This window comes from Coturnix japonica, chromosome 1, assembly GCF_001577835.2.
Source record: "Coturnix japonica isolate 7356 chromosome 1, Coturnix japonica 2.1, whole genome shotgun sequence".
NCBI classification, from domain to species: domain Eukaryota; kingdom Metazoa; phylum Chordata; class Aves; order Galliformes; family Phasianidae; genus Coturnix; species Coturnix japonica.
In genome coordinates this window covers 154992646-155015800 of record NC_029516.1, presented here as the reverse complement: position 1 = coordinate 155015800, position 23155 = coordinate 154992646, and the positions used below count along the sequence as shown (strand labels likewise).

At 33.7% G+C, this 23155-nt stretch overlaps 1 protein-coding gene across 16 annotated transcripts in view; it reads left to right on the top strand.

Annotated features, from left to right (window-relative positions):
• Positions 1–23155, top strand: part of NBEA (neurobeachin) — a 460919-nt gene that overhangs the window by 190000 nt on the left and 247764 nt on the right. For all 16 annotated transcript variants that reach the window (XM_015851986.2, XM_015851985.2, XM_032442135.1 and 13 more), the window contains 2 exons: positions 1222–1349; positions 19519–19580. In XM_015851986.2, the coding sequence (XP_015707472.1) occupies positions 1222–1349; positions 19519–19580 (190 nt within the window). The remainder of the gene's footprint in view (positions 1–1221; positions 1350–19518; positions 19581–23155) is intronic.

The window sequence follows — 23155 nt, the reverse complement described above, 5'->3', positions numbered from 1 at the left end:
CTTTCAAGTAAATTTACAGTGCAAAGTTAAAGAAGTCTAGCAGTTTGTTTGTTTGTTTGTTTGTTCTTATCTCTAGCAGCAAAATCTTAGTACAGATTCATGTTTCAAATGAAAAACTCCAAGGTAGTCATCAGTTTTTCAAGTAAAGTCAAGAGAAGCTCTATCACGAAACAAAGACTGGTGATATGGAAACTCCCTTTAGAATATTAGAAAACCAGTATCTGAGTTTGAAACGGGAGAGCAGCATGTTGAAAGAAAATAAGGAATGTTCATATATGACCCAAATGAAAAGTTCTGAATTTTTTATAGTTTACAGATGGTAGATACTACTGAAAATTTAAAAGTCAGTGTTCATTCTCTTGTTTTCTATCAATAAATGCAACTTCTTCCTATTAACATTCCTTTAAACACCAATAATATTTTGGTGTTTTAGTTCCAATGCATAGAAAATGCTCCCTGCAACAAGCAGTCTGAAAAATATATATGTTTATATATTGGTAGACCAGAATATGTATGTACTGTAATTTATATTTTTTGAGTAATAATTTATTTTTCTGAAGTAATACTGAAAGTTTTTAATCTTGGTGTATGAGTTTCAGAGGACACAAGTGTTAGGCCCTGTCAAGTTTTGAAAGTGAAGAGGGCATAAAAAAGTAATCTGATTGGCTTAATTTGTGATCATATTGCCTTAGATTCAAAGAAAAAGAAAACAATGTTGATTTCCTTGACTTCTATGCTAGATCTTTCTCATGGATTTTCTATTCAACCATTTAAATACTAGATATTGTTATGTGAAAGCTTGAAGAAAAAAGCAAGCTATCTGTGACTGTTTTACACATATAAACACTTTTCTAGCTCTCAAATGTATGTATAAAGTAAGATGAGATGGGTGCAATAGTTATACTTGAATATCCCACGTTCCTATCATTCTTAAATGATAAACTTTAAAACGTTAATTGATGCACAATAAAATGATAAATGATTCTTCTAATAATGTTTAAAAATGAGAATAAAATTTGTTCTTGTTTTGCAGTATCCTGTAAACGCTGTAGAATTTGAGGCTGAAATGGCTTTTTGTTTGCATTGTACCATTTAAGTACCATAAAATTATGGTCTTCCTCTTCTCTAAGCAACCTAGAGCAACTTTTAAAAACAGATTTGACATCGTTTAAATTCCAGTTTTTAATCTTTCCTCAAATCATGATCTCTGTTTTTCCACAGTATCACGGCAAAGCTTGAGAGAGCCTTAGAGAAGGTGGCCCCTCTCCTGCGAGAAATTTTTGTTGATTTTGCCCCTTTTCTATCCCGAACATTATTGGGCAGTCACGGACAAGAGCTGTTGATTGAAGGTACTGTTTCTGTTACAAGATTATATTTTGTTTAGTTATTACTAGGTTGATATGAAAAATGTTACTTTTCAATGAATTTTGAAAAGTCAAAGAATTGGTTGTTAATATCTTGTGGTTTCACTTATTTAATTTTTTTTTCTTTTTCTTTTTTTCTTTTTTTTTATTTTTATTTTTTTAAGTAATGTATCTGCTTTTATTTCCCCCTTTTTTCTCCTAAGTTGCTGTGTAGCTCTGGGAATAACATAACATTCTGTCATTTTGGAATGCAAAAACCTCTCCATAATATGCTATTTCCTTCTCAGAATAGTTGTGTGATTTTCATCCTGACTTTGAGAAACTGCTGATACAATAAAAAAAAAAAAAAAAAAAAAAAAAAGTGCATTGAATTTGCATGGAAGAAAATAGATCGAAGAATGTGATCTGGGTTTTGGAGGGACACTCTTTACTTTGGTAGGTTCGTTAGTAGAGAGTTGTCCCTAGGGAAATAAATAGCAATGACTGATTGGATAAATTGGTTAAGAAAAGTATCCTTGAACATGTTCAAGTTTTTTTTTGTTTAGGCAAAGTAATGTTAATGTTACTGCTAAGTAGTTATAAAATTTGGAAAAATATATCCTTGTAAGAAAATAAGTAATGCAGAAATTGTGAGACTGTGTGAACTGGGTAAGCTTTTTCTTAACTATTAAGTATTATTCATTAAGTAATGAATCAGTTCTAATGTAGACAAAATGGTGAATTGACATGAGCATGCACTGTTCTTACATCATACATCCAGAAGCACATACTCAGCTAAATACATATATATATATATATATATATTTTTTTTTTTTCCTTTCAGAATTATTCTTACACAAAGTATTGTTGTTTTCTGAGAGGAAAAAGTCATTATGGCTTCTAGTTGTTCCAGGGGAAGCTTAGGTTTGATATCAGGGAAAACGTCTTTACAGGAAGGGTTGTTAAGCACTGGAATAGACTGTCCAGATTGGTGGTTCAGTCACCATCCCTGGATGTGTTTAAAAACCATTTGGATGTTGTGCTCAGGGACATGATTTTCTGGAGGGTTGTTAGAGTTAGGCTAGTATGGTTAGGTTCCTCTAACTCCTTCTACTATATATGCATTTTCTCTAAATACTTTAGTCTTCCTAGGGTCTTTGTTTTTCCTCACATTGGCCTTCTTTTGTTCGTAATGCTAGAAGTATTTCAGTTTGTGATTAACATCTTTTAAATATCCTTTTCCTTTTGCTGTTTTTTTTGTTTGTTTGGTTGTTTGTTTTTTGTTTGCTTGTTTGTTTGTTTGTTTTTTGCTAGATTTTTAATACAAGGAATGGTAAAGTAGCTTTATAATTATTCGAAACTTCAGATGTTTTATATTGTTTATTTCATAGCTATGAGTAAATTGCTGCTCTCACTTTGATGAGCTATTCATTGAGAATATTTAGATGACTGTAAAAATGTTTCAAGGATTTCATCAGACCTTTCATTCCAGTAAAAACTGCAAAATTCACAGCATATTTACTCTCTTCTTTTTGGTAATCATTTAATTACACTTTAGTTTTTATACAATATAGATAAAATTGTCTTTGTTTCACCTCAGATCTGTAATACATTATCCAGTTCTTGAAACTTAAACAGGGCTCCAACAGTTTTCTGCAAATGACATGACTGAAAAGCTAGATGCCTCTTTCAGAGACATGGTTTTGTTGGTCGTAGCATTCTTCCCATAATCCATTTGCCTGCCTTTCAGAATGCTGTCTTCAGTGACTCAGGCATCCAGTTCATTCTCATGAGTCATTGATTATGAACCTTAACAGAGAGTTTCAAAATTCTGTCCCTCCCACAACTTTTTCTTTATGTTACATCTCCCTTTCTCTTCAATTGTTCTTATTTCTAATTCCTAAAAAACAGTGCTTTCACCCCAAGTTATTGAAATAGTAATCTGTAAAGAACTAATCCATACACAGGTTAGATCTGTACACTGCATGCCTCAGGACCTGAGGGTCTGTTTTCTCCTTCTGAGGTAGCTGGATTTCTTTTCTTCTTAAAAGGTAACTCACAGAGCAGCTTTCAGAGTCATTATGTATTTCTCATCTTTGCTGTCTTCACTGCACCCTTGATCTCAACTAAACTGATCTTGCTTAGTTAAATTCCACTTGAAAAATAATAATAATAAAAAAAAAAAGCTAAATTCTCTCCTGGTCCATTACAAAATTAACTTTGATAAATTTCCTGTCACTGTTTACTGAAAACTAATGGTGGCCTTACCCCTCGAACGTGCTCTCTGCAAAACAGAGATTATTCATAGAGTGATTCAAGATAATGTGAGTACACAAATATCCTGTGGGACTTGGATAATTTAAACTTGATTTTTTATTTTTATTTTTTTTCACTGACAAGTAGTATTTAGCTTGACAGTTCTATATGAAATAGTTTAATTTGTGCTTTGTGTATAGAGGTTGTATTTACAGCAATTAAGAAGGAACTAATAAAGTCTGAAGGTGCTTTTTTTTTTCTCAAATTGATCACCGCAAACAAATCTGTTGCATTATACAAGGTGTTATCTTTTTCATTATTCAAGCCTAAAATAACTTCCCTATTCTTGCTGTCTTTCAACACCTGCATATGGTAGAAAGAATTTTCTTTAACAAATTTTGCTTAAGTCTGAAAACTTTCAGACAAACTTGATGGCAAAATGAAGATGTGCAATTTTGAACTGAAAATAATTTCTATTACTTCTAAAGCAGGCTAATTATGAAAACTATCCAGAATATCTGATGGTATCAGGTAGATGTTGTTAATATATCTAGTTGGAGAAATGTATATAGGACGGTTATTATTTCACCTAGTCTGTCAGACACCTAGTCTGTCCCAAACTTCCAACAAAATATCTTAAATTCAAACCATGCCACCTCATTTTCCTTTTTACTTGTGTCAACATTCTGTCCCATGGAAAACTTTTGCAGAGCTTTTCTTGAAAGAAATGATATTTAGTATCTTAGCAATGACTTCTTAACTTTTGAGTGGAGTTGAAGTGATCTGGATGCAAATCTAGACCAAATACCAAGACCACTCTTATTCATAATTAACATTGACATTAACAATTCATGTTTGTTCATGTGGATTGGTAGCAGAAGAATCCTATCACATTCAAGAACCCTATCTGATACTGCATAACATATATTTTTTGTAAAACTCTTCATCCATTTACTTACTTTTTTTTTCTGTCCCTTTTCCCCAAACAAGTTATTCTCACATTTCACTGTTTTTCAAATATTTCATCAGTTTTCCAGAGCTTTGTATACATGGAAAGTGTCCTCAATGATAGTTTAAAATTGATTGATTTGCAGTTGACTGCAAATAGCTTCAAACAAAGTATACCAAAAACAGTCCTCTATTACTGTGGTTCATCAACAGAACAGGTTCTTTAATGCCTTAGAGAACAGAAGTTGCAAAGGTTAAAATTGTTCATATAGAAACTAATTGGAAACAAACATGCAATATGTGTAGGTCACATATTTAAGCTTAGCTGTACTCGTTTTGGAGTTCCATTTGACACTTGCACAGGTATGTTTTCACTAACTCTAGTTTCCATATGGTCTGCAAATACCTTCCATGCAAAGTGCATTACAGCATTCTAGCTTTTAGGTGAAAATGTTACAGGCAAGTGTAATATGATCTGTATCTGAAAGAAAAGTTATATCCTCTTTTTGTTAAGCACAGATGAGTAAAAATATTTTCAGTACAGCTGTACTGAGTGTCTTAAACTGCAATAAATCCAGTGGAAACACAGTCACATCTGATCTTTTCACTTCTCTTTGCTGAGATACCAAATAAACTTTACCAATGTTTTTAATTTTGTTGTGTGATTACTTAGGTAGAGTGTCAGCCAGATATGCCTTCTCCAAAGGAGCTCTCACAAATTCCTTGGCGTACATTTAATAGGTTTCTGATACATACACAATTCAAATCAGATGAAACAGAAAACATTTTGTTGCCAACAAGAGTAGAAACTGTTTCTGTTCATTAACTCACCTCATGGCCCTATGAAAATATTCAATAGAAATGGTGGTGGAATAGCTTTGTATGGCATTTGACAGGAGATTTCTTGAAACAATCAAAAAATAGCCCAAAACATTCCTTTGGAAACCACAGATAGAATTGAGTGCTGAATGCCACTATTTTAAAAGCTCACAAAGACCTCAAGTGCAACATCACTGTGGTAACTACCAGTGCAGGCACAATTTATTCCTGGTTACGTCAAACAATACACGTTTTGTATTAGGAAAAACATATTAATTTTCCTGAGAAGGAAGACCCTTATACTTTCCTTGGGGAACAAAATAAAAAGAAAGAAAAAAAATACTATCAGATACTTAAAATGGCCCTTGGCTTTCTCTTAGAAACTTTTCAGCACCTTTGCATTATTGCTGTACTCAGAAGCACAGATGCTGTAAAGCAGAGTGAGCGCATGCACTTGCAGAACACTCCTTTCCTGTTCATTCTGTGCTCTCACTCTACCACACAGAAAATATTTTTTTTTTGTTTGAGTCTCCATGTTTTCTCTCAACAAATAAGACTTTTGGTATTTATTTTTATTTTTATTTTTTATTTTTATTATTTTTATTTTTAATATAAATTTCATCTCAAGAAAAAAAAACAAAAAACAAATTTCAGCATAGCCAAATGCTGAGTCCAATTTCTAGGAATAAAGGACGCAGACATAGCAGATGAGGGAAGAAGGCACCAAAAGAATGTAGGGATTGTTACAACAGTCAGTGTACTCTGACTACTCTTAACTTTGTGCTCAGGCAACAAAGACACGTCCAATCCATGGATGCTTAGAAATATTAGATTCATTTTTTATGCACAACTTCAGCCACCCTATTGCCATCCAGTTCTGTAGTCAGTATTTTAGGATTAATATGTACATACAGCAGTGGGGAAAAGGGGAAAATAAAGAGCAAGGCACGAGTGACTGCTGGATAGAAGATAAATAGACTCTATGTACTACAGCACAAGAAACTGATTTGGGCCACTAAAAGAGGAGAGAGAATCCGGTGCTATGTGTTGAAAAAGTATTTAGATAATGCAATATATCTTAATCTTTCTACTAACTGAATGCAAAATGAGAGTAAATAACATTGGAAAACTTTACTAGGACTTTCCACCAAGTATTGAGAACAATATTACGGTCTTTATAAGAATATTACATTTTCTTTCTAAATCTGAATCTATTTTCTTTCTAAATCTGAATCTTGAAGATAGATTCTCGAGAGGGAAAATATAATATACTTGCCAAACGGTATTGGTGCTTCAGTATCACTTAGAAACCTGTGAACCCCCATTTCCTCTGGGCTATCCCCTGCACTTAATGGTATTAAGTCTGCATTATCATTTCCTCTCGTGTTGCAATCTCTGCATTTATTCATATGGTCATAGCAGATATACCACAGTGTCACCTAGATATCTGCAGAGATCTGTAAGACAAGGTGCTTTTCTGCTTGTTCTGCTGTTGGTCAGATGCTGTTGGAAATATATAATGTATTTGAGGCACAGAGGTGACTGTTCATATCACTGTGAAATAAGTCTCTTTCCAGATTTTATAGACATATATGTATACATATATATACAAGAATAATTCTTATTTTTAGTGAAGTTTTCATTACACTGAAGCCCACTAGCTTTGGGGGCACACTATCTTTTTGCAGTGAATAAATGGAACAAAGCTCATCTGGTCCATCTGCACATTTTGTGTTGTTCTGAGGCTATGGACAGCAGAGGGAAGGATCAATAAAACCAGCGATAGTGCAGCACAATCACTGAATGCTGAGCTGCAGGCTAGGAGTGCAATATGATCTCAGTCCTACTCAGGATTCCTGATAGAAACCAAGGTGAAAGTTAAAAAAATGTTCATGTGGGAAAGGTGTTTTGCAGTGGTCAAGCTAGTGTCATTTGCAGAGTGTCAGTCAGGATCAGAAATATTATGGATTCTTTGGTTTGTAAAGAGGCATGAAGTTTCCAAGGTTAAGGAGTTCATAATGCATCTCTCCTCTGCTCCTTATAGCTTTTGCTCCTTCCTCTGCATGCTCCCTGCTTGTCTCAGAGTACATTCTGTTCTGTCTGATAAGAAATCATGCTGCAGGCTTAGCACAGCTCAGTCTGTCAGTTGCCTGGCTCAGTCCTCCAGAAGACAACTTTTCTCAATTTGTGGAAGTAGGGTTTCTTTTTATCTTCCACTGAGAAAGACTTGCAAAAAGATCACGTTGACATCATGCTACTATCTGAAAACTTTCAATAAGCCTTGTTTAGATAACTAGATGGGAATGATGACCATAGGAAGTTTAAAAGCATGAGTTATTACTAACTGTATGTTAAATGACTTTATAGTGTCAAAAGACTTGATTGGTTTTTAGGAATGAGGATGCTTTAATGTATTTCATTTTCATGCTAACTTTTAAACAAGAAAAGAAAACCCTTGAAATCCTCCAACTGATATGATTAGAACTACTGATGCTGATTGAAATCCAGTCTACACATTTTGTAAGCCCTTCATAAGCAGAAAAAATAAGGAATTTGAAACCTCTACTTATTGGCTGTTCAGATTTGATGTGCTGGTTGCAATCAATTTTCTGTCTGTGATTAGTTCTTATCGTCTTACTGGAAGGCTCCATATTGTGTTTTTTTTCTCTGACTGCCTTGGGACCGAAGGTGCTCCTATAGAGGAACATTGACAATTCCAATAATGATGGAGGCAGAAAATAACACTCAGTTTCCAGAAGACCGGATGGTAGGAGCAATGAAATGATGAAAGGTTATTTGGATACTCAGATCTACCCATTTCTTGACATGCACTCCAGCAGAGCTGAGTTTCAAAGTTTTGCATTTTTCACACCTTTTCAGAATATGTTACTTTCAGAGGAACCGAAGAGAAAGTGCCACAGCACAGTCTCTGTTATTTATCCACAGTGAGATCTTCAAACTGTAAATGCCTCCACACCAGTTACAGAACAGTTTTCTTTCACATAATGAAGCTTTTTCGATGCCTTTAAAAGATTTCTTTATAAATGCTGGAAAGTAAAGAGGACAACATTCATTTGATTTTTTTAAGATTTAACTCTTGCATTTCTGAAGTTCCTGTGCACAGAAGTATGTTCTGAGCAGATGTTTAACATGGCAGGAAACATTACAGATCAGAGATCCAGATAGCACCTAGAAAATGCATAGCATCTGGCACCTTCTTGAACATAAACCTGCCAATAATTAATTACACATATGAGCCACTCTATCCTTGTCTAATGAATTGGACACTTACTAAGATGTATTAGGCTGTGTAACAGGGGTTAACTGCCTATGCCCTCCCTTTTGTCTTTGGCTTGTGTGGTCCCACTATAACTTAAATGCAGAAATAGTTGTTGGCACTCTGTTTATATGTCTTTTATTATATTACCATTGTTACAATAATTAATAATCAAGGCATCTTTAAAATCCAACGTGTGTGTAGTCCCATTAGGTAGCAGTTGGTATGGTCCTATTGCTTTACCAATGGGGAGTGAATGCCTGAAAATATAAGATTAATTGTAAAGTTTAGAATCAACTAAAAGGAAAAAAAAAAATAAAAAGAAAAAAAGAAAAAAAAAAGAAGAAAAAGGAAAAATAAAATATGTTAAGTAGGTATATATATAATATATTATATATATATATTATATAATATATATAAAGTTATCAAGAAATCTATTTGATGCTATATTAAGGAATTTAGATCATTCTTGAGAAAAATTAGCATGTTCAGGCACTACTGTAACATTACCTGTAGGTGGACTCATCATATCAGGTATACTGCATGGTTACACTGGACCAAAGAACTGTTGTACAACTTTTTTAAAGAACAGCCACCTTTTTTACACGTATTATTTTCTCCTCTACTGTCCACATCCAAAGAAAAACGAGGTGGTGTGCCAAAAAGGTATTCAGTATCTACAGGATGTTCATGCTGTGACTGAAGCTCCCCACAGGCAGAGGTTCTCCGGTTCTTATTCCACTTAATTCATCATTCAGAACTCAGCAGGGGACTCTGCCTGATTTTGGACTTGAAACAGGCTGGTATTTGCCCCACCCTTTGTCCTCTACAGGCTTAAAAATGGAATCAATCTACTTTATTATCCTAGCAATATTTTCCAGAGAACTACCTAACTATGGTAAACTATAGAGTGCAAATAACATCTCTGTATCAGGTTTTGCCCTGAAATATATATATTTCTCATGAGGTGTAGTTTACTAATCCTCTTCCCTGGCCTCTACATCCAGATTCCTTACAAAATTAATCTCATGAGAGCTAGTTACAGTTTCTCCTTCTATATTCCTTCAATTTCTTTATACCTAGCACCTGCTTTTATGACCCAGACTGAAACCTTTTAATTGGTAATCAAGTTTAACAAAACTCCCTTACTTGCTGTGATGATGTACAGACACTTCTGTAGTTCATCCCATTGGATATGGATGTGCTTACTTCTGTACCTCCAAGGCAGTATCAAAAAAATATTCTGCCAGAACTCTTGAATGACTGAACTAGAGAAAGGTTTTAAAATTAGGTATATTTTCAAGATTCATTTTTGATAGAAAAAGGTGTTACTGTAGCAGAAACATTAATTAACCTTCAAGCTTTCTTCATCTAGATGTATACGAACTCCTTACAGAATCAGAATTATTTTTGCAAGGACTAAGAGAGCTAGAAGGGAATATCTCTGCTGTGTTCAGCGTAGTTTTATTTCAATGTTTTCTTCCCCAGAGAGGAGAAAAGGAAAAAAAAAAAAAAAAAGGAAAAAAAAAAAGTGGATTTTCTATGTCTTATTGTCTTATATCATGTCTTATTTTTGTCTGTTGGTATGTTGAATTTTAGGATCAAATCCTATATGAATTGTGATGTTTGTCTTCGGAGAATTTCTTGCAATTGGAAACCCTCATGCTGAAAGAACTTGTCAGGCAATACAGACACTTCTGATGTGTCAAATTAAGATAGCAAAGTGATGTCAAAGCAGGTCTAGGGAGAGCCTATAACAATGTTACTGTCAAGTAAATAAAGGAAACTGAAACACAAGAAATGCAAGTTATTTCAAGACATCTGTAGCTGTGTATAGTTCTGTGTTTTGAGAGATGCTTTTTAAAATGATTACCATTTGTCAGAAAGGCTTCAGGATGGGAGAGCAATCAGATGTTTGCCAACCAAGGTCAGCAGAGTCCTTTGTGGAAACTGAGATTTTTTTCCTCCCATTATCAAATTATCAGGTAGCAATTACCATCTAAACAAATATATATATATATGTGTGTGTATGTATGTATATATATATTTCACTCAGCATTTTCCATTCCTTTTTTTTTCTCATTCCACCCACTGAAATAAAATATCCAGGGCAGTGGATGTGGAAAAAATGTAGCCATAAGTTTAAGAGCAGTGAACAGTAATGTTGGATGGAAGGGGGAATCAGAGGACTTCCAGGATCATATTTACATTTGTATATTGGTCTCTCAGGTGCTTCCAAAAAGAATAATAATAAAAAATAATAGAAATCAGAATGGCCTTCATTGAGATTTGGTTGCTTTGATCTATTTCCTAAAAGAAGACTTTAAAGGAGGAAACATATTCATTTTCTAAATTAAATTATAGTATATGATAAGTATCATATTGTAAAACAAATCTGGTGCACTTAAATTTAACAAGGAATTGGCTTCCTATAATTAACATTTAAGTTGTATTGTTTTACGTTAAGAGAATAATGTGGTGTCATTTTGCTAATTGGAGCGATTTCTCAATTGGCAGATGATAGTTGATATTAATTTTGAAAGATTTTTAAAACTGATCAGGTATAGCATTTTGATAGCATTAGTTTGATTATCCCCTACATCAAAACAGATACTTGAAAAGTGATCCATCTTAAGAAATACTCACAAAAGTGTGTATTGATTAAATCTGAATGGACTATTGGCCCAGGAAAGAATTGCCACAGGCTCTTATAGAAAAAAATGGATCCATTTTGAAAATCTTCACTGAGATAGTAAACTGGATGGCAATGGCTTTTATTGTATAGATTAAATTCTCATCCATCAAATGAGGAGATCACTTATTTGTGCAATCCATTGACACTAATGGAAAATTGACAAAAATTCCACACATCAGTACAAGACTCTTCAGCGCAATGTGGTACCCGAAGGCTTTTGTCACTGTCATTACAGATCATAGTATAAGAGTACAAAAGTCTGCAATTCTAAAATGTAGCTCTTATATATGCAGTGTAATAAATCCCCTTTCTGTGGGTCTGCTCTCAAGAGCTCTGCCACTCTGTGATTCTGTTGGTATATTCTATAGTCCTCATTTAGATTCCTTTTAGTAACTGCCGTCAAGAAGAGGTATAGCTTTTCTTACTTTAAAAGTGTAATACTAGAATCACTTACATAGCATTATTAATATTTTAAAGTGTATACAAGTTTATTAAAATCTGTTTTATTTTGCAAATTTAACTAAAGGTACTGAAAAGACTGATTTGGAATTGAGCAGATTAAGTCTCTTGTTTAGATTGGCCTATTAGGGTTCATCTGATTGGGTATCTTAAGATACAAGTTCTAGAGGTTTATGTTACTATTTTAAAGATATTTTATTTGATAATTTGGATGATAATTCTTCTATATGTTGGGCTACTAAGTGTAATGAGTATCATGTGCTGTACTGTCTAGCATTATAATAATAACACCACAATCTCCAGCCGAACCTTAGGAAATATAATGGTTTTCATTGCCTAAAAATTTATTGGATAAAATGCACATTTATCATGTTTTCCTTTGTCATCTTTTGCTCCATAAAGATCTATCTACAAAAAGAATGGGCTATAGTGTTAACACAGCCATCCTTCTTGGTTCCCAGAGTTGATGTTAGTGTTATATTCTGCCAGTCAAGTCAAGGCTACTGAAGCTGAAGAGAACTGCTAAATCTATAAGCCTGACTTTGTTGTTTTAGGGAGTAGCATTTCCTTTCATCTAATAAAAGTGGAGCTGTAGTTATTATGCAACATGACTATGATTTCCATCTGCAGACTATAATTCGCTCTCACTAAATATTTGCAAACTTTTACTTTTCATAAATTAAGACTGTTAGTACAATTTAAATATCTACAAACTATGATATATATATATATATATATATAAATATTATATATATATCTATAACACACACACATATATATACACACATACAAACACACACACACACATATATGTATATACACATATATATGTATGTACACAAATAGTCATAGTTCTAAAACCAGTTTTGGGTGTAATCTTGCAGAACACTGTATTCTGTTTAATACACATTTTGCTTTTGGAGAAATAATTACCATCTTAAATTCTCACTCTTGTTCTTCGAGAAGAACAGTTCATCAAATACCATTCCTGATCCATAGTTACTTAATTATTTTTCTTGTTGCAAACTGGATGTCTCACTCTATTTGATATAGGTTTGATTCCTCTTTTTTACCTAGGCAAGGGTTGCCTGTTTTCTGATAATTCTTTCACTTGGAAAAGGAAAACCTGTCATTTCAGTTCATATTTTAACATATTTCCAAACTTTTCACTTACCTTTATAATTTTCCACCGTACTTTTCACATCTTTGATGAACTTGCTAGCAACTTAGTCATTGATTAAAATGATGAATTTCAATCCAGATTTCTTTGAACTACAAGAAAAAGGAATACTGTAGATTTAAACTATCCAAGTAATTTTAACTAATGGTTAAAAAAAAAGAAAAAAAAAAAAAAAGAAAAAAAAGAAAGAAAAAGAAAATCCAAGCTAAGCTCATTTTTCTGATTCCAAGTTAAATTTAGTACAATATTTCAAGAAAAAATTTACTATGATTCTTCTAGCAGAAGAAAAATCTTTCAATGATAAATTTAAAAGAAAACTTGCATTTCCAATGAAAATATCTCAATCACTTTTTCATTCTGTCATCAAAACTAAAACACGCTTTAGTTTCTGCCACCAGCATGAACTGCCATTAAACTTTTTGTACCATTGCTAACAAATTTTGAAATGAACATTAGTCTATCAAAAATTTGAATGCATATTTCATTTCTGGCAGTTACCTGTGGAAAATTCCTGTTTTGTCTTTTGGTAGATGAGGCATTGAGGACTGAAGCAGCAGATACAGTACGTTCTTACCAATAGCTATGATGAACAACTTGAAACAGTACAAGTTTTTTTAAATTACTTGAAAAATGCTAGCAGTAGGTAGTAGAGAAAATAGCTGACCTTATGGAAATATACGTTTTTTTTAAAAAAAAGAGTTCTAGTATTTTCTGAATATTTTAGGATTTTAGGACTTTGTGGTCCTATACATTTTTGTTACATTGAACAATTATGTATACAATAGGATGTCTTTATTTTGACATATAAAATAAGGCTCCTATGGTTTTGGTGGCATCATGTAAAAGCCAACTTTTCTCTATGACTAGGTCTAACAGCGTAAACTTTCTCAAGTTTTTCTTTATCTGTACCTGAGACTTTCCAGTTGAATTGAAACTGTAATTCATTAAAACATTTATGCTTTTTCTGCAATCTTAATTACAACTTTTTTTTTTCTTTTTTTTTTTTTTTTTTTCCCCAAGCTCAGCATCAGATATAACAACTCCTATCTTTTTGGTTTTCCTAATATTACAATTGGTTCCAGTTCCAATACAGGTTTAAGTTGACACAAAGCAAAAGCACTGAAAGAAAATGCTTGCAAACTTTGATAAAGACCAGATGAAATTGTGGTGGTATTCAGTTAGACTCATACACACATTGTATTAATAATAATGAAAAGAAGTTCAAAACCATGATCTTATTTCATAAGGTTTTTTGTTTTTTTTTTTTAATGATTATATCAGCCTACATTATATTTCTGCACAGTGGAAATTCACACTGACTGTTTCAGTATGGCGATATCGAGGTTTTGAACCCAAGATTTGATTAATGCCACAGGCATGACTAAAATAGTAATGTTGAAATTAATCTTTTTTAGACATTAATAAGTAATAGTTAAAAGAAATAATTAGCATATCTTTGGGGCATCGGAAGAACACTGAAAAAGAAGTCATGTAAACCAGAGCATTTCAAGATAATTGTCAGGCATACATCATTTATTCCAGATTAGCTAAGGTCATGCACTTGATGCTCCCAGTTTTTGAATCCATATATGTGGTCATTGTTGTCATCAAATGCTGAATTTTGGTGGCTATATTTAATGGACTGAGAATAGGCTATGAAGAAAAGCACTAAGAACAGCAAATATAAAGAGCACGTACTCCATTCAGTTAGACAGTGACCTTTTTAACCTTGCTGTATGCAGGAAATATCCACTTGTATTTTGGTAATTACATTAGCTTCCTTAATGGCATTTGATACAGCTGGTATAGGAAGAACTTATGTGCAGCTGAAGAATGCAGGCAATAGTTTTAGTTTGAATTGCAAATACTTCTTGTTGGAGCTAAGTGGTGGGGGAAGAGAACCAAAAATAGATTTCTATGCTTTCCTCATTCAGAGAAGCCATTCATTTTTAAAGCTTTACGTCATTTTTTTGTTTCTCATTATATTAAAATTAATAAAATTTTGGACACTAAAAATCTCTGTGAAATCCCCAAAAGTATGATGAGGCAGAATAAGTGCTGTTGTTCCTGCATAAATTTGTTTTTATTCTGCTTCATGCTATACATTCTGATGTTGATTTTATGAAGATACCTCAATCACTTTCTTCCTTCTCATTTGTCTGTAAAATGTTCTTCCTCCTTTGCTTTTTGTCTATTAGAAAGGAACAGTCTGAGGAAGGAAATGATTTTAGCACCTATTCTCAGGTAGTGAGCACAAGTTGGGCTCCTATAACAGAGGATTACACTAATTAAAAAAAAAAAAAAAAGATTATGAAAACAAAATCATGCTAGTTCAATAGGTGAGATTCAATGCTTCCTCCTTAACTTAGTCGTACAACTTTTGATTATGTAGAATTTTTATAAACAAGAGGTTACATTGTCAGTTTTTCCCAAGTCACAAATGGATCTGTCCTCTGTTAGTCCTGACCTGTTTATATCATCCTGTACTGTTGACTGCACAGTGCCTTCAACAGGTGAAGATAGTGTTTTGTGTAACAGAAAATATTTATATATTTCACATCTTTCCCACTTAATCACAAACAGACAAAGATGGAAACAAACAAAAGATACACAAAAATAGAGGGCTTGGCAGCTAGAAAGGAGGAAATGGAGCATATAATGGAGGGCACACACTTTTCCCCATATGATTCAAGCTGATGGAGCTCCTGAAGTGTGAGTAGGAGGTTGATAAGCAAGAGACTTATAATGTGAAGCAGTGTCTCTGATCTGAGTGTTTTACATTTCCATGCTCTGTTTTACTTCAAGCCATGTACCCTATAAGAACTTAAATAAAAAGGTGAATCAAAGGTACTCATGCTTTTATTTTTTTCCTCCTACTCATCAAGATGCATGTGGCTCTCCATTTTCTATTAAGAATTGTCCTGTTTTTGCTTCTTTATAACTAGGGAGTTACACACTTTAATTCACAACTTCTGCTTTAGTCTGAGCTCTTGGTAAAGGGTATTCCTAGTACCATAAGCTTGTTTTATGGGTCTTTCCTAATTCCCAATCTGTTCTCACACACTAAAAGTAGTACCATTTCTGTGTTAGTTATTTGTTCAATTTTGATGTGTAAATCTGTTTCCTCAAAAATTAACACTTGTAATCAGAGGTGTCAATGGATATCATCAGTGGTTTATTTCATCAACAGGTAGTTACAGAGCTGTTTATAATGAATAGGTGTGATGATGTGCAAACTACATGTCAGGTCTGCATCATCTCAGATTTTTACCAAAAATAGTTCATTTCTCCCTTCCAATACCAGAACATCTCAATCAAGCTCACAGTTTATTAGATCTGGTATACAAGAAGTTATCAGCTGATGTCTAGACAAATAGAAAAGCCATCAATTTTAGATCAGATGGTCATTTTATTCAGCCCTTAAAATCATCGAGGTTTTAAAAAGTGAGGCATAAAATATTAATATTCTTATGATTTTAAACTGAAAACTTTGCGCTAAAGTAATTATTGCCTTCAGAGTCCTGCTTTATTAAATATAAAGTATATAATTTGGACTAGATTATCATTGTTATCTGGATGATATATTTCAGTATCTTTCAGAGGAGACACAGGAAAGGGGACAGACTCTTTTGCAGGTGCTGTTGTAACAGAAAAAAGGGGAAATAGTTTCAAACATAAAGAGAATAGGGTTAGGCTGGATATAAGGAAGATTTATAAGATTTATCTTTTACAATGAGGGTGGTGAGGCAGTGGCACAGATTGTCGAGAGAGGTGGTGAATGACCCGCCCCTGGAGAGACATGAAGTCAGACTGGATGGGGCTTACAGTGTTTCTATAATTGCAAGTACTTATACTATGTTTGTAAAATTTTAGGCATGTATTCTGTCATTTTAGGTATTTGTGCAATGCTCCAAAGTTTTTTTTATGTTGTTTGAAACCCAGGGTTTAAACATCACCAAATGTCTTTGGAAATTAAAAGCCTAAAATTTGATTAATAAAACTAGAAAGCATTCATTATCTTTGTCTTTCTGGAATTTCTGTAATCTATGCAATCGGATGATTTCATTTCATCAGATACATAGCATATAGTCTTTCTTACATCATATAGTTGGTTTGTTTTTCTTAATGTGTATATTTATGTATATTCTGGAGACATTTGTGCTTGTAATATGAAATCAAAAGTTAAAGATATATATAAATTTGCAAGTCTGTAACTTGAAAATTTGGTTCTGAGAGCTTTATTTTGTCCACACCTTGTTCTAACACATCTGAGTTCTGATTCTGGAAAAAGATGAGTGAGTCACAGAAAATGAGCCTGTATGTTGATTGTTGATTTTTGTGGGTTTTTTTGTTTTTTTTTTTTTGGGGGGGGGGGGGGGGGGGGGGGGGGGGGGGGGGGAGCAGAAAGCAGTGAATGAGGGGGGGTTTTACATAATACGTAGGTTGCTCCAAAAAACATGGCTTCTATTTATTTACATGGAAACTACAACAGATGCAAGGTGCACAATAATGTTATATGATAGAACAGTCTCTCAGCTATAGAACACTGGTTTTCAATATAGTTACCTATACTGGCTATGGAACAAGGGGCCCAGAGAGGTGGTGAATGCCCTGCCTTTGGAGATATTCAAGGTCAGGCTGAACAGGTCTCTGAACAGTCTGATCTAGCTGTAGGTGTCCTTCTTAATTGCAGGGGACTTGACTTGATCACCTTTAAGTCTCCCTTCCAACTCAAATGATTCTGTGATTTTAATCAGCAATGAACCTGCTAGCCTGCATGATATGCTTGTAAAAATCTGCACCAGTGGAGGTGATCACAGTTACTGTTCCCACTGCTGACAAACCACCCACATCCTCAGTGTGCTCCCATCCATTGTTTTACCTTCTAGAAACATTCAGCGAGCATCAGTGAATGTCAGTGGGTGATACTTCTTCCACATGGAGGAATTCAGTGACACACCTTTACTTCATACACCCTGCTGTGTCAGATGCCTTTCCGTCAGACTGCCCCAGTGCTGCCATCTGTTGCACAGCAGCAAAATATAATGGAACATTGGTGGGAAGGTTCAGCCTCTACTGCCATACCACCGGCATCCACCTCTGATGTAGTGAGCTGGAATAATAAATTAGGAGGCATTACTTTCAGAGCCGCCCTCATATGAGATTAATTCACAATAAAACTTGCTCTCTGATCAAATATTTTATATATCTGCCTTGCTCCTACCTATATTATCTTAACTGTTGGGTTTGCTTTTCTGTTTGGATTTTCTTTGTTGGTTTTCAAACAGCAGAGGTAGCCTGCAGGTGATAAGTATGCCATTAATCTTTCTGATCCTCAAGCACTTGAGCATGAGAATAGCTGATCAATTACAGCAATTGTCTCTCTAAATGAGCTTTTCACATCTGCCTCTTATTTCATTAGTTAACTGTCTGCTCATATATCTGATAGAATGGAATCCTAGTGGTTTCTTACAGCGTGTTCTGTGTTACTGTACAATGAGGATGGGGTTGTTAGCAAAATGGGCACAAAAGGGTATTTATCCACTACCCACAATAAATATATGTGCTATTGTGTAGGAGTGCTTTTGTCTCTAATCGCTGTTTGTTGAAACCTACTTAAAGTACATCAGCTTCTTTTTCAGCTTCTTTAGTTGTAAGTCTTATTATTTGTGTATTCATCATTTTTATGGCACATAAAAAGCATTTTTGTGACCTAAGCCATGATATCAATGTATTGCATGTGTGAGTTTAGAAAACAGAAGCTATCAAAGTTAAAAGTAGAAGTGTAATTTCCTTCTCCTCCTTTTATAAAACATCTGTTAAGTACTTGGATATGATATCGTTTTCTCCAAAAGTTAATCAGCATCTCCAAAGCTGCCAAAGAAATACAATAATTCAAAACTGTGGTAACTTGGAACGTAACAATTATTTAAATTAAGTAAAAACTGTGAGCAGTGACTACACTGTATAATTCAAGGTTTTCAAGAAGCATGAACTACAGAGATTCAAAATTTGCTAGGAAATAGGTTTTATAAGAGTGTCTCTTTCATTACTACTCAAAGTTTCAAGTTCAGTTGACAGCTGAAAATTGACTTAATTTCTATGCAGAAACTTTATTCACCACTTATTAATATCTGATCAGTTTATTCTTAAGCATTTACAGGATTTGATTTTCAAAGATTGTTTTCTTATGCTTATCACCTACTGAGTTGCTCTGGATGATATAAATAGATGGGAAGATATATTTTTCTTACTTTGCTAAATTGTAATCTGAGCTAAAAGACAAAAAGGTGTGATCAAAAAACTCTCTGTACTGATCTTGGTACAGCTTTTCTTCAAGTTGATTCCTTAAGAGTTCCTGAACGTTTAGGTATCTTTGAAACTGAAATTCTCCGAGAATTTGGCTTGACACACTTCTGTCATTGAATTTAAGTGATTAAAAAATACAGTACAGAAACGTCATGGATTTTCTGAAACGGTTTAGCTGTAGTTACTAAAAACTAGTGATCTTTTAAATTCACTTTTGACTATTTCTTTGCAGGTCTGGTTTGCATGAAGTCGAGTACTTCTGTAGTTGAACTTGTTATGCTGCTTTGTTCACAGGTAAGACATTCTCTGACTGTAATTTTAATGGTTCTCTAGCATAGTGCTGGACTACTTCCAACTCATGAAGTGTGCATTGCTCTTTGTTCCAATCTTCCATTTCCGTATAGAAAAATACAAATTAATCTCAAAGACTATGCAAATTATATTTGCATTTGTTTTTTTAGAACTGTATGTGTGTACGTTATTCACTTTTCCTCTGTGTGAACTCTCTCTCAATGCAGTTCTTATTTACAATATATGAAGATAATATTATTTTCATAATTGAAGTCTGATTTTGAACTAATAATTTCATTAAGCCATACTTTACAGTGACTTTATTATTTCTGGTACACGATATAAACTACTACATATTTTACACAGCTGTCATATACACAAACCAAAGGAACATGGCTGAAGTATTCCTTAAGAAGTGACAAAAATAGAATATTTTTATTTTTAAAGATTCTGTAGCTTTTTTGGTTTGTTTATGGTTTTTTAGCATAACAGTAATTGGTTTCTCAGAAATCTGAATCAATCAACCTTTTGATTTTCGCTCACAGGTAAAATATTCAGAACTAAAATAATTTCATTGACTATTTGGATTCTTTACATCTCAATTTTAAATTTGTTTCTCCAGATTGGTATTAGCTAACTTCCTGCATACAGCTTTATACATTATAGTGCCAATAATAAGCTATTCTCAAACTCCTTTTATATAATATAAGGCACATACAATGGTCTAAAAGATCCAAATAATCTAAAAGTTATTTCAGTTCTCTACAGACTTATTACTAGTTTATCATGTATCATGTCCCCCATAGATTTAAAATATCAGTGAAATGTATACTGGGTTAATATATTTGCCCACATTAACTCTTTACATTATTACCAAGGGAAAATATTTGATTGCAGTTTTCCTTGAGCATTCACAGCTACACTTGGATTACCTGCACCAAAGATGTACTGAAAAGAAATACTTTTTCAGGGGCAAATGAAATAAAGATCTACTTCTGACGCATCTATCAAAAAATAATTAACATTTACAACAATTTGGGGGGAAGCTGGGGGAGGGAGTTCCAACTTACCTGCTGTTGCCAGTCCGTAGCTTGCGTTTCTTGAAGCTGCTGTCATAAGGAAATCATTAGATCTTGTTTTCCTTTGTGGTTTTTTTTTTCTTTTTTCTTCTTCTTTTTTTTTTTTTTTTTTTATTTTATTATTATTATTATTATTATTTCCCCATCATTTTCTTTTTTCGCTGCTTAGCCAGATATTGGTTAGGGAAAAGTAAAAGAAACATACTCCCCTAGCAGGAATCCTCAGTGGGGTTTGAACTTCAAACCCTCTCCAGCAGAGCACTTGAAAAATTTGTTACCTAATGGCTACGTCCTGGGTTCCAGGAAAATTCCAAAAGATCCATTAAGGCTTTTTCAGCCTTATGTTCATGTCATGAAACCCTTTCTTATTTTTTTTTCTTTTTTTATTAATTTATTTTTTTCTTTTTAACATCTTTTGAATCCTTTACTTGAGGAAAGGAATAACTTACAGTCCTATCTTCCCTAGTCTTTGGCTTTACTGCAGTTCTCAGGAATAAAGTGGAATGAAGCATTAGGGTCTAGTGTCTTTGATGGCCTCATCATCTAATCATAGGTTTAACATTACTCATTTGCTGGCTCCAGGAATTCCTGCCATTAAGGGCCCTAGAGATGAAACTTTGCCTCAAATATTGATTGAAAGGAAGAGGGAGAAATTTAAGCTCTCTCTGCAGTGCATTTTCTTTAGACAACTCAGTCAAGCTATGTAGCAAATGGAGCTAAATCAATTTGTTGGTTTTGTGACTCTTATACCAGTTATTTATAATTTCAAAATATTTGACTATGTTAAAAATAAGCTTCATTTTATACCTAATACAATGCAAAGAGCCGAATAATTTTGAAATTCTAAACATTAATTGATTTTCTTCAGTGTTTGCTTGAGAGTGATTTTCCATCTATCCAATCACTTGGGGAAATAACACCTTTTAATTCTTATACCTCAGCTGATATTTTAGGGTTGTTTCCTTGACTTGTAAATAAGAACTATCTTGCATCCTGGTGCCTGTTTATATTTCAAGTTCTTCAGAAGCTAATGCTGTAACGTTGTTGGAGGAGTGATGTTTAATGTTTCTACAGGCATTGGTCAACATGGGGCTGTACTGGTGTAAAGGCTGACCAAAAAGCATTTCATCTGCACAAAATATTATATTTTATACTATAAGTGTACTAAACGATCTACAGTTCTGTTCATCTGCATGAAAATCTTTGGTGAACTTTTCTATTCGATTTTTTAAATCATTTATCAAAAGAAAAAACAAGGTAAATGCTTTGAAATAGTGACAGGACATAATACAGAACATTGCTAGAAGAAAATGGCAAATAAAATATATAACACAATCCAGCCCCTAGCTTACATCAGGAGGCTAGGAGATGCTATGAATGAAAAATAAAGTTAAATCATCTCTGTATAAAACAAAGAGCACAACCTGAGCTTTTATGTATATATTGATTAATATGAACTGGGAAGACTATGTAAAGTACTGCATTTATTTTTTTTAGTAATCCTAACATAACTAGGTCTTTTCTTCCTACCATGGGTAAATCCTTCAGATTTGAATTGAATGACATTCCACAGATTAGGTGAAGTTTGAAATGTGTCTTTCAAAAGATAGATGATGATGATGTCAAAAACCTTTGAAAATTACAATTTTGTTTGCACAGAACAGAGTAACTTTAGACACTGAAAAGGAAAGGGAAATACGAAGTTTGTTTTCCTTTCATTTGCTACAGCAAATTAGATGCTTTTATGCTCTTTATGTTGGAAATTCCATGTTAACGACTACAGATTAGCAAGGATGTCAGAGTTTTTTTCTTATCTGAGCTCCTGAATAAAATCAACATTGCCAGCGGCTCACGTCCAAGGTATGGTCTAAATTTACATGAAATATCACATTACAACTGTCTGAAGGTACATGTCATGGATAATTCAGTTCATATGGACAGCCTTTTAGACTCAGAGGGATATGCAATCAACTCTTTCCCCCCAAAGGAATTTGGAGTTTCTGTGCAAAGTACTTCTTAAGTTTTAAAGGAACTCCTTTAAGGATAGTGCATCATTTTGGGGCTTGGGAAAGAAGAAAATGTTCTTTTCTTTGTATTTTTAGAATATTTCTTTTATTACAATTTGCTTCCCTTCTTTCATTTATTTCCCAGGATCACCTACTTCATCAGATTAAAACATAGCTTACTTTGAAGGCTATATTTATTTCTTATATAAGCTAAAAACATTTACTTAAGTACTTGAAATATATATATTCCACATAATTGGAAATAAACACGTGATGATTTTCACCTATCATAAAAACAGGCACTTTCATTTTGATTTAGTCTATTTTAACATAAAATAGATGAAGATGTGTTAGGTTTGACAAGATCTGTGCTTGATTAGCTGTTCTTTGTTCCCTCAGCCTAGCTGAGTATGTCCCAGCTGTGTTACTGTTGAAGTTGTAGATTTCTTCAATGAACTACACATTAAAAAGCAAATAAACAACAAAAGACTTT